Source organism: Crocodylus siamensis, chromosome 10 (genome assembly GCF_052110815.1).
Source record: "Crocodylus siamensis isolate JL-2025a chromosome 10, ASM5211081v1, whole genome shotgun sequence".
NCBI classification, from domain to species: domain Eukaryota; kingdom Metazoa; phylum Chordata; order Crocodylia; family Crocodylidae; genus Crocodylus; species Crocodylus siamensis.
Genome location: NC_143404.1, coordinates 56,670,351 through 56,682,631, shown reverse-complemented (window position 1 = coordinate 56,682,631; position 12,281 = coordinate 56,670,351). Strand labels below are relative to the sequence as shown.

At 47.8% G+C, this 12,281-nt stretch overlaps 1 protein-coding gene across 1 annotated transcript in view; it reads left to right on the top strand.

Moving 5' to 3' along the window:
• Positions 1–12,281, top strand: part of RBPJL (recombination signal binding protein for immunoglobulin kappa J region like) — a 42,654-nt gene that overhangs the window by 18,263 nt on the left and 12,110 nt on the right. The window contains exons 3-5 of the mRNA XM_090020919.1: positions 7,393–7,518; positions 10,396–10,466; positions 11,814–11,929. Of these exons, the coding sequence (XP_089877045.1) occupies positions 7,393–7,518; positions 10,396–10,466; positions 11,814–11,929 (313 nt within the window). The remainder of the gene's footprint in view (positions 1–7,392; positions 7,519–10,395; positions 10,467–11,813; positions 11,930–12,281) is intronic.

The following is a 12,281-nucleotide window of genomic DNA, read 5'->3' as shown; positions in this document are numbered from 1 at the left end:
GAGGGTCAGCCCCTAACCTATAACCATAATGCTGGTTCCCTCTCCCCAGGTGCAGCACCCTGCACTTGTCCTTGTTGAACCACATCCTGTTCAGATCCGCCCACTTCTCTAACCTATCCAGGTCTGCCTGGATGCGGCCCCTGCCTGCCGGTGTATTCCCTTTACCCCACAGCTTGGTGTCATCAGCAAACTTGAACAAGGTGCTCTCCACACCCTCGTCCAGGTCGCTGATGAAGATGTTGAACAGTGCCGGCCCAAGGACTGAGCCTTGGGGGACTCCGCTGCCCACACCCTCCCAGGTCGACATCGACCCGTCCACCACCACCCTCTGGGTGCACCCCTGAAACCAGTTTGCCACCCGTGTGTCTGTGCATTCATCAGTGCTGCAGTTCCTCAGCTTGCCCACCAGAATTGGGTGGGACACTGTGTCGAAGGCCTTCTTGAAGTCCAAGAAGATGACATCGACTTCCTCCTTCCCATCTAAGCTCTTTGTTACCTGGTCATAGAAAGAGACCAGGTTAGTCAGGCAGGAGCCGCCTGGCACAAACCCATGCTGGTTACCCCGCAACATCACTTCCCCTGCAGGGCTCTCACAAATGTGGCCCTTGATAATTTTTTCAAAGACCTTCCCCAGGATAGAAGTGAGGCTGACTGGTCTATAGTTGCCAGGCTCTTCCTTCCTCCCCCTCTTGAAAACAGGGACCACACTGGCCCTTTTCCAGTCCTCGGGGACTTGGCCTGAGCACCAGGAGTCCTCAAACAGCCGTGCCAATGGCTCTGCAATGACACCAGCTAATACCCTCAGCACCCGCGGATGAAGGTCATCCAGGCCCGCTGACTTGGACACATCTAAGCCCTCCAGGTAGTCCTTAACTAGGTCTGAACTAACAGTCGGGGACTTGCATCCTTCCCAGGCCTCTCTATGCTTTCACCCAAGAGCACCCCATTGTCAGCAGACAGGAACACGGAGGCAAAGAACTTGTTGAAGAGTTCTGCCTTCACTCATGCATCTGTCACCAGCTGCCCTGCCCTGCCCCGTAGGGGTCCAATGTTACCCCGAGACTTCTTCTTGCTACCTATATACTTGAAGAAGGACTTTTTATTACCCTTAATCCCAGAAGCTAATCTAAGCTCCAGTGCTGCTTTAGCCTTCCTCACCAAATTCCTACAAGCTTGGGTCAGGGAGGTGTACTCCTCCTTTGTCCCTGCCCCCTGCTTCCACCGCCAGTACGCCTTTTTCTTTGCCTTCAGGCCAGCCTGGATATCCGCACTCAGCCATGAAGGTTTCTTGGACCCTCTTCCCGCCTTCCTGCGCAGAGGAATTGCATCCTGCTGCGCCCCAAGGATAGCCTCCTTGAGGAAGGACCACCTTTCCTGGACCCCCATACTAGCTACCCCCTGGGCTCCGAGTGCCTCCCTGACTACTGCCCTGAGCACATCAAAGTTGGCTTTCCTAAAGTCAAGCATTTGTGCTGTGCTAGTTACCCACCCCACCTTCCTCTGATCATTTCATGATCACTGTCCCCTAGCCTCCCTTGTACTAGCGCCTCCCCCACCAGGTCATCCCCAGAGGCTAACACCAGATCCAGTATGACGTTTTCCCTAGTGGGGACGAGTACCTCCTGCATGAGGTGTAGGTCCTGTACGCACGTCAGGAACCTTCGTGAGTGGCTAGACCTGGCCGACTGCTCCTCCCAGTTGATGTCAGGGTAGTTCATATCCCCCACAACCACAACATCCTTTGCACGCACGGCCTTCCCCAGCTGCCTGGAGAATCCCAGATCCAGCTCTTCCTCCTGATGTGGTGGCCTGTAGTAAACCCCTACCACCAGATCCCTCTCCCCCTACCCTCCTTGAAGGTTGACCCACAGGGTCTCAGTTAAGCCTTCCTCTGGTCCCATTTGGAAGGTAGAACTGGTATACTGTTCCCTAACAGAGCGCAACCCGCCCACCTTTTTTCCCCTTCCTATCTCTTCTAAACAACCTATAGTCCTCTATGTCTGCTGCCCAGTCAAAAGTTTCATCCCACCCTGTCTCCACTAGGCCAACCGGGTCGACTTTACTACTTGCAAGCAGGAGAGCAAGCTCCTCCTGCTTGTTCCCCATGCTTCTTGCATTAGTGAAGAGACACCTTAATCCCCCTGTGGGAGCCCTGGGCACCCCTGCTTCCTGAGAGACAGCTGGTCCCTTGGTATACACCTGAGCTCTTACATGGGCAGGTCCTACACCTGCTTGAGTTTTTTCCCTCTCTTGTGGATCCCCATCCCCCAACGAACTTAGTTTAAAGCCTGCTGGAGGAGGTCAACTAGCCTGTAAGAAAACAAACTCTTACCTTTGGAGGAGAGATGGAGACCATCACACCCTAGGACACCCTCTGCTCTGAAGTGCAGGTCGTGGTCCAGGAAGCCAAATCCTGTGTGACAACACCAACTCTGGAGGTGCCGGTTCACCTCACGGATGCAGGCACTCTGCCACTGACGGTGTCTACTAACTGGGAGGAGGGACAAAAAGACCACCTGGGCCCCTGACTCTCTAAGCTTGGCCCCCAGAGCCCTGTAGTCATCCATGATCCAGTCCGGACTACTCTGGGCCACATCATTGGTTCCCACATGAATGAGGACCATAGGATAGTAGTCAGAAGGCCAGATGAGGTCAGTGATCTTCCCTGTGATGTCCCCAATCTTGGCTCCTGGGAGACAGTACACTTCTCTCACATTGGGGTCTGCACAGGGGATGGGTCCCTCCGTTCCTCTGAAGAGGGAGTCCCCTATAACAATGACCCCAGCGTCTCTTCCTCTGGGTTACTGGATGATGCTCAGTTGGTACGGATGATGGCTTGCTGGATGAAAAGTTTATTAAAGAGGCCATCCTTAATGGACTGGCTGACGCCAACATCCTAAGGGATAGCCAGCACAGGTTAGTTGTAGGTAGGTCTTGCTTGACCAATCTCTTTTCCTTCTATGACCAGGTGACCTATCACCTGGACAAGGGAGAAGAGATTGATGTCATATGTCTTGACATCAAAAAAGCCTTCCATCTGGTATCCCATGATTGGTGAAACTGGCCAATTGTGGCCTTGGATCCACCATGATCCACTGGCTGCAGAACCAGCTCCTTGGTCAGACCCAGAGGGTGGTGGTTGACGGAAGTCAATCGTCCTGGTGCCCTGTGACCAGTGGGGTCCCTCAAGGCTCTGTCCTTGAACCCATATTGTTCAACATCTTCATTAATGATGTGGACATTGGAGTCAGAAGCGGACTGGCCAAGTTCACTGATGACACCAAACTTTGGGACAAAGTATCCACACCTAACGACAGGAGGGCAACCCAGGCTGACCTGGACAGGCTCAGCAAATGGGTGGCCAAGAACCTGATGGTGTTTAACACAGAAAAATGCAAGGTTCTCCACCTTGGGAGGAAAAACCTGCAGCATCCTTATAGCCTCAGCAATGCTACGCTGGCTAGCACTACGGAAGAAAGAGACTTGGGGGTTATCATTGACCACAAGGTGAACATGAGCCTTCAGTGTAATGCTGCAGCTAGTAAAGTGACCAAATACTGGCTTGCATCCATAGATGCTTCTCAAGCAAATCCTGGAATGTCATTCTCCCCTTGTACTCAGCCTTGGTGAGGCCGCAGCTGGAGTACTGCATCCAGTTTTGGGCCCCATGATTCAAAAAAGGTGTGGAGAAGCTTGAGAGAGTCCAGAGAAGAGCCACGCACATGATCAGAGGTCAGGAAAACAGACCTTACAACGACAGGCTGAGAGCCATGGGGCTCTTTAGCTTGGAAAAGCGTAGGCTCAGGAGTAATCTGGTGGCCACCTATAAGTTTATCGGGGTGACTACCAGCATCTGGGGGAACATTTGTTCCCCCAGGGATGACGAGATCAAATGGTTATAAACAACTGCAAGACCATTTCAGGCTGGACATAAGGATGAATTTCTTTACTGTCCAAGCCCCCAAAGTCTGGAATAGTTTGCCATCAGAGGTGGTTCAAGCACCTACATTGAACACCTTCGAGAGTAAATTGGATGCTTATCTTGCTGGGATCCTGTGACACCAGATGACTTCCTGCCCTTCGGGTGGGGGGCTGGACTTGATGATTTTCTGAGGTCCCTTCCAACCCTAATGTCTATGAAATCTATGAAATCTATGACTCAGACTGGACAGCAATGCTATGTCAAGATACCCAAGAACTTTTATACTGAATGTCCTTGTCCATGCAAGCTTATAAACAGCCAAGCAGCTATCAATGGTTAAATTAAGCCATTTGACAGATTGAAATAAGCACTGCTGCTATGGTGGAGCAACTGATCAGTATCCAGGGAAAGCTGATAAAGTGGCAAACAAGGTTCTTTGGGTACATATGGTCTCTTTTATTAGACCACCTCAAATAGTTGGAAAAATTCTTCTTTGCAAGCTTTCAGGTATAAAAACCCTTAGTCAGGCTGAGGAAGCACCTGCAGTTGGTGTGAACGTATGGATTTCATCAGTAGAAACAACACTTCTGGCCAATTCAAGCTCTGCAGTCCTTATTGGGATCGCTAACTGAAAACCTGTACTTCCCAGATAACATTAGCAGTTGCCTTGTACCAGCTAAAAGAGGGTCATATTATCAGCTGGTATGTACGTCCATCTGCTGCTGCTTCATTGACTTCAGTAGAACTATGCTGATTCACAGCAGTTGAAGAGCTGAGTGACACATCTTGGACAATATATGTGATCATTCACTGGGAACAGGGGACCTAGAGACCAACCTACAAATCAAAGGTGAAAAAGATTGTAGAGTACAAAAGTGCAAAATTATTCTGGGGCAGACGTCAGATAAAAAGGACTCCAGGTTGTCTGACTTATAGCATCAGCACTGTAGCATAAGATAATAAATCTATGAATCTTGGTATGAATGGCTGCATGTCTGATCCCTGCTGTAATGTTGCTACTGAAAGTGGTAAGGATCAATGCCCTTTCCCAATAGGTCTGTGTTGTACTGAAAAGTGCAGGACTGGCAGGTGAAGTGTCTGAAAAGGCTTTCATGTGGAGAGAATCTCATGGTTTTAGAGGTAGTTTCTTTCTCCGCCTTTTACACAGCCATGAAACTTGGGAGTTTGAGCTGTGAGAAGCTCTTTGCACCAGAGAGCCACTGGAAGATATACTGCAAAACACAGGTTTTAAGTAACCACAACTGGCATGTTCAACTCTTTTGTATGAAGAGGCCATCTGGCTGAGTGTGACATCATATATGACCCCAGCAGCAATGGGACAACCCAGACACTGGGAGCCTGTTTCCATCCAGTTTTCATACAAGTTCTTCATCTATGAGAAACTAAAGATGCTCAGTATTTGTCCTTCTTCTTGTGCGTCTGAAACCTCTCCATTTGTGTCTGTCAGGTTGTATGTAGGAACACAGCATGGGTATTTATCCACATAACCCTGTATTTGGAGCATGCCCAAGCATTTTCATTTTCCTACGAAATATATGAGGAAGTCACAACTTTTTCATATGTAGCTCTCCGGGAATGGGCAGGATCTCCATTGACTTTCTTCCTGATGTCTGCCGGAGAATGTTTTCCCTGAGCAGCAGTATGAGGAGGATCCTACCCAGACAGCTCTTGTTCCCATCCTCTCCAGTATTTCATGTCATGTAGTGAGTGGCTCATTGCCCTACTCAGTCCCAAGCCTTCTGTTTCCACTTGCCAGGTTTTGATGGATCAAATAGGCCATTTTCTCAGGCTGGGGCTGAGGCTGGTGCTGTGCTCAACAGAGAGTTTTGCCTCTTGTGAAGATGAGACAGTAGCTCAAGACATCTCCACAGTGCCCATAAGCCACTTAGCTGTGCAACTTTTCTCTGGCTGGGGCCTCTTCTAAAATAAATGGCCTATGTTTGGTTCAGGTTACAGTCAAGCACAGTGTGAGGCTGTGAGATTTACATCAGTCTGTGGGCCAGGTGTGCAGCTAGTGTGAATCTACTGCAGGGGTGGGCGATTATTTTGGGCAGAGGGCCGCTTACAGAGTTTTGGCAAGCCATGGAGGGCTGCATGACAGGCAGCCCAGGGCAGATAAATATTAATTTTCTAAATTTTTTAGGGGCCCCATGGGCCAGATAGAATGGCCTGGTGGGCTGCATTTGACCCCTGGGCCACATTTTGCCCACCCTGATCTACTAGAATCAACAGAACCACCTTTCCTTTCACCAGATAAGGATTTGATCCTCTCTTCTTAGGTCACGATGGGAGTATTTCCAACCAGCAATCACTGACAGAAACAAAACACCCACTCCTGCTTCCAAGAATAATATCTCCCCAATCATGCTCGTTATTCACTACCATAAATATTCACAATGAACCAGGGAGAGAGGGGAAAATAAATGCAACATAAGAAGGCTGCATTCAAATAAATGGCAGAATGCATTCCATGACAGACAGCTCCAGTGTAGTGTAACCAAGGGTATAATGATGATGGTCAATGATAATGAGAAATAAATTATTAAAGATAAAATAGGCCACTCTTGACTAAGTAGCACCAGCGTGTAAAATGCCACCCTTCTGACAGGGTAACATTTTAACTTCCTTTGCACAGGGGCATATGACAAGTCCAGGTCCAGGTCCAGGTCCAGATCCAGCACTTCAGAAAATCTGGCACTGGTGTTTTCAAGTACCCAAATGTAAGAAACAAAATGATTTAATTGTAAGTCAGGTGGCTGCTGCCTGCATAAATACAGGGCAGAGAAGAGGAACTGAAAGTCCTAGAAAGAGAGGAAAAACTGCAAGTACTTTCCTAAGTACTGGGAACGAAAGCGTTGGTAAACTGTGAGAGTCTCTCTCTTCTGAAGGCCAGGGAAAGCAGCTGTTACATTATCCAAAGGCTATTTAATTGTGGGGTCTTTCCTACAACAACTTTGCATGGGTCTGATTCCCAGTGCTTCTTAATGAGAGAGCTGACTTCTTCATGTCCTGCTGTGCTTTATTAAATGGGGCCCCTGCTGGGAGTGGGAAGTCTTACTGAAAGGGCAGCTCCTCCTCAAAGAGACTAACCTATTTGCTAGTAGAAGCACTGACAGAGTGAAGGAGTTGTCTCAAAACTGCTGGTAAAACCTTTGTTCTTAGTATGTACGATATCGTACAGTGCAGTGAGCAGACCAGGTTTTATAATGCTGGGCAGAGACGGGCATGAATATGACCTAAGTATAACAGGTTGTACTATCAAGGTGACATGTTAGCCAAAGCACAGCATGAACACCAGAGTGCAGGTGGGTGGAGAATAGGAGGGCATTACATGCAGACCTGCTCATTGTCTTCACTTTTTGGAGTGCCTCCAAGGCAGGACTTGGCAGTAGTCAGCAGCAAAGCTGTGTGTCCCAGTGGCTATGATCTGACTCAGGACTGTCTTTTAGATCCATCCCAGACCAAAATCACCTGCTTCGAGATGGAGTGCGCAGATACCTGCAACTTCCAGCTGACCAGACTGTGCTGATACTGCATGCAAAAGTTGCACAGAAATCGTATGGCAATGAAAAAAGGTAGGCCATTTATCTAACTCCCAAGCCCCTGCATAGCCTTCTTTACATCTCTGTAAAGTCCCTCCAAAAACAGCCACTTCGAACTCCCTTTCAAACTTCCTTGAGTTTCCATTCAGAGGAAGCAGATAAAGTAATATAACCCATTGTTATATCCCGTTCTGTATACCTGTCAGCCTTCATGGATCCAATATTAATAACAGAAAGAAGAGAAGATCTCCAAACAACGAATCAGAATACAGTTAAAAGGAACACAGAGACAAAAGGCTAAAATAGGCCCGGTTATCTTAGTGCCCTGGAGACCCTACCAAAGAGCTAGACCTCGTCACCTGAATAACTTGGACATTTCTGTTAGTGTCCAGAGTCTCCAAAAGGCTGTTATTTGAAAGCATCTTCATACTGCAACAACACCTTGGCCCCTCATCCATAGCTCAAGATGAAAGATTGCCAACTCATCAACACCAGGCTATTTTTGTTGTTGTTTACACTGATGAATTACTCAAATAATTATATTGACTGGCGATTAAAAAAGGTTGAGGGGAATCTGATAGCAGTTTTCAAATACGTAAAGAGTGATTATAAAGAGGATGGTGATAGACAATTTTATGTGGCTGCCGGGGATGAGACAAGGAGTAATGGTCTTAAATTGCCATGTAGGAAATTTGGGTTGGGTATCATGATAAAGGTGATTATTGGAACAGCTGAGGGTAGATATTGGTGGTTATTGGAACAGATGACCTAGAATGATTGTGGAGTCTCTAGCCTTCTACATTTTTAAGAGCAGGTTAGACAGATACTTGAATGGTTTCAAGAAAGGTGATCCTTCCCAGAGCAGGAGGTTGGATTTGATGATCTCCTGAATGCTGTGTCCCAAATGGTTGGAGGATCTGTGGGCCTCCAGCGGCCACTTCAGTCTCCCCCCACACCACTAGTCAGAGTGCCACCTGCAAGTAGCACTTAACAGTGGAAGACCTGCTTTCCTCTTTGTATCCTCTCCTACCCTCTGCCTTTTTCTGTCATTCATTTCCCTCCTTTACCATCATTTCTCTCCCTCTGTTATGCTGTGAGCGACCCAAACTGTGGCTGGGGTGTAGCTTTTCTTGACTCCTTTCTCTTCTCTGTCACAGGAAATAACATCCAGAGAGGTGGGATGAGGCTGTAGAGTTTGGATACACACTCAGTCCCAAACTTATCTGAAGGACAAGCTGGGAATTGTACATGTTATGCATGGCAGAGAAGGGAGGCAGCTCTGAAAGGCAGATAGAGACCCAGCCTCTCCTGGAGCTCAGAGGGTCTGGGTCTGCAGTTCTGGTTTAGGACCATCTTCAATAGCAATAGCCATGGGATTGTGATCCTCTGGGGATGCTGTGCCAGTGAGGGAAGTTGCTGCGTCACTGAGGCTAGCCAAAAATATACCCCTGGGGCCCCCTGCTTCAGATATGGTGCAAAGGATGCTGGGAAGCAGGTTTTAGTGGGTTTGGCAGGAAAGAAAGAAGCAAAACCTTAAAAGTAATAACAAGCTGGCCCAGAGCTTCTGGGTTAAAGTTTAAATGGGCTAATGCTATTTTTCCTGGTTAAGGGGATTCAGCATTCTGCACTGTAGCTAGCTTATTTAAATAAATACAGACTCAAGGACTCTAAGGCCCCAAAATCTCAAACCACACCATATTGGTGTTTTCATTCCTAACATTTTATATAGTATCAATATGAGATGAATCTGTACCATTCACATGGATGTAAAGACAGTGGAAACCCAAATAAAACACAGGAAAATGTGTTTCCAAAACTTTGGGTATAGATTTATTTGCATTAGTCTCATAATCTGGCTGTGAATACAAACTCTGTTCCCAACCTGCTGAAACGCCCACATTCCACGCTGAAAAAGTCACCATGACAAATTCTCCCTTGATTTAGGGGAGGGAAAACTCAAGGCTTCTTTCCCTGCATTCCCCTCAGCCATCTTCCAGGGAGCAGGGTTAGTGTGTTCAGCTAAACAGAAGATCTGATAGATGTGGCTGCTGCTGGCAAATGCCTTGGACAGAGCTGTCTGGATGCTGTGGCTGGAGGTGCTGGGGAGGGCACTAAAAGTAGCTGGTTTGTAGCGCCTGGTGGAGATGATAAAAGAGCTGCCTCAGCACAGCTAACCCTGCTGGTAAGGATGGCAAGGATGCTGGAACAGCTTCTGTCTTCTCCTTTTCCTCCTCTCTCTCTTTAAGTGAAGAGGTTAGGAAAATGCTCTGGATTTTCATGCACCAAGGTGGGAAAAGCCACAGCAGTCCAATCACCCAGCAGTACTATGGAGTCCTAAAGGCAGAAAAAGGGGTGGAGAAGCCCAAGGGAACTCATAGGCAAAGGAAAAGTAAGAGGCTGATGACACAGCAGACAACTTAGACCAAACAGAGAAGGGACCAATGGATACACTGTGCACCCACCCCAGCGTGACTGCAAAGGCCACCATTCTGTCTGCATGGCCATGAGCTTAGCTGCATGTCTACTCGTGCATAAACTAATGCAGTGTAGTGCACACCTGGCTGGAGTGTGCATGGCTCTGCCTTCCTTTAAAATCTGTCCTAAAATGGCTCCCATGGGTAATAACACAGATAACTCTGCCTTTTTTAAAACGGTCTCATCATGGTTTTACATCTAGACCACTTGTCAGTACTAGTTTTCATCTACCCATCACTAAAGAGACAGTACAGCATTCAGGGGATGTGCTCTATTGTACAGACTTACTTAAGGTGTAAGCTGTAGTCAGTGACTCTCCACCAATCTCCGTTTCTAAAGCAGTGAATGAGAATCTGCATCCACACTCACCAATGAGCGCAGCCCCTTATTTAAGTGTCCAAGTCAGCTAACCAAGGTGCTGCTTTGTCTCGTCAGGTTTTTCTGCCCCCCACCTTGCGTTTACCTAACTGGACCAGGATGGAAACTAAAACAGGAACAAGTGAAAGGTAAGAGCAGAACTATTGCTGCTCCTCTGTTCCCAATAAGCAGAACTTGGCACAGAGTGGGGAAAATTGGTGTCAAGTACTCATTCCACCACAGGGCCCATTCGCATGTGGGTGCCCAATTCCTAACCGTACAAAACAGCTGTGAAAAGTGAATGTTTAGTTCAAATACTCAAACAGACCAAAAGGAGACGATAGCAAAATATAACACTTCAGCTCTTCTAGCAAGCTCCCAGGAAAAGGCAGAGTATTTTAGGAAGAGACAGAAACACAGTACTGAGTTTGTAGGAAGAAGCAGCCCATACTTCAACCCCCTCTACAGTCTCCAAATGTGTTGCCACAGCAGGCTCAGAAAAGTGGTCATGCAAAATCTGGCTTTGCTGAAAGGGGTCTGCATACAGTGCCACATCAGGACAGCTGTGTCAGACTGAGGAAATTTGACACACTCCCTTCTGATACATGAAGAAGCCAAATCATTGCTACTGCTTTCCCACTGGTTATGAACACTGTATGACAAGTACTGAATAATGACAGTACAATTAGCATCTGCAGGGCAGAAATGCCACAGAGGCTAGGAAATGTTGCACTTGGTTGCCAGTGGAACGGGGTGGCAGTCTCAGTGCTAGAAAGACAAAAGAATAAGTTTGCTTCCCCAGATGCTTGGCAAAGCAAAGCATTTCCCCCATGCAGACCTCTCCCTGGGAGTGGCAGCACCTATTTTGTTACTGGCACCCAGCACCCCAGAGGTTACAAGGTACCATGCAGATGTATAAATAAATAACAGAGTCAAATTTTTGCACCAGTGAAGGCCAGGAGAGTTTTGCCAACGACTTCAAAAGAGCCAGGATTTCGGCCATAATCCCTTCACCAGAGACCACATGAACTGAACTACTGTCAAACACACAAGTGACAGCAGCAAATTAATTTGGGCTGGCAGGAGGGAAGAACAGTGGTTGCAGAGGTGTTTTCAGATGGGCATTTTAGATTGTGACATTAACAGCTTGGCAGATCCCCAGTCTGGTTTTCAAAGGCTCAGGGCATCTCTCTCCTGTCCCTACAGAGTATTGAGTATATGTGTGAGCAGCATATGCAGATATGATATTAACACTGCAAAACCAGGAGCCATTGGAATGTGTCTAGGGACAGGAGTGTGGGATAGACATGGGAGAGAATATAAAAAGGCAAAAGAGGTTGGGAATATGGAGAGGCAGGGGCCTGGGTGAAGGAGAATCAGGAATGCTAGAGGTTTGAGGAAAAGAAGGGGGCTGGAGCAGAAGAAGAAGAGAGAGGAGAGTAGTCCTGGCATATCCAGTTTTCTCGTAAGAGAATGTTTCTCCTCCTCTTTTCCAGCGAGTAATCTGGGAGAGGCTGGTTTCAAGGTGTGTGGATACATGGGACTCGACAGTGTGGGCAGCAGCTATTTGGAAACCCAGAAACTGAACTTTGAGGAGCAGCCTGACTCCAAGGTAAGTGGAGTAAAGCCCTGTGCCATGAACTGCTCCTCCCTACTGCATGCATGTTCCCATAACTCCTCCAGGGCATGCCTGGTTTACCTATGAGCCATTTTCCAGAAGAGAATGGGACACTGTAGCAGTCACTTTGGGAAAGCATCACTTTCCAAGCCTCTCTGCTTTAGGGCTGGAGCACTGCACAGTCCATTCATATAGGGCAGCCAGGACGTCATGCCACTTTCAGCTCTGAGTGCTCATAGGGGTGTAGGGTCAGGCAGCTCCTGTCTCCACTGGCTTCTTTTCAGAGCAAGTGTTGTGCTCTAGGGAAGAGAAGTGCTCATGCTGTGGAAAGTGGGGGGCTAAGGAC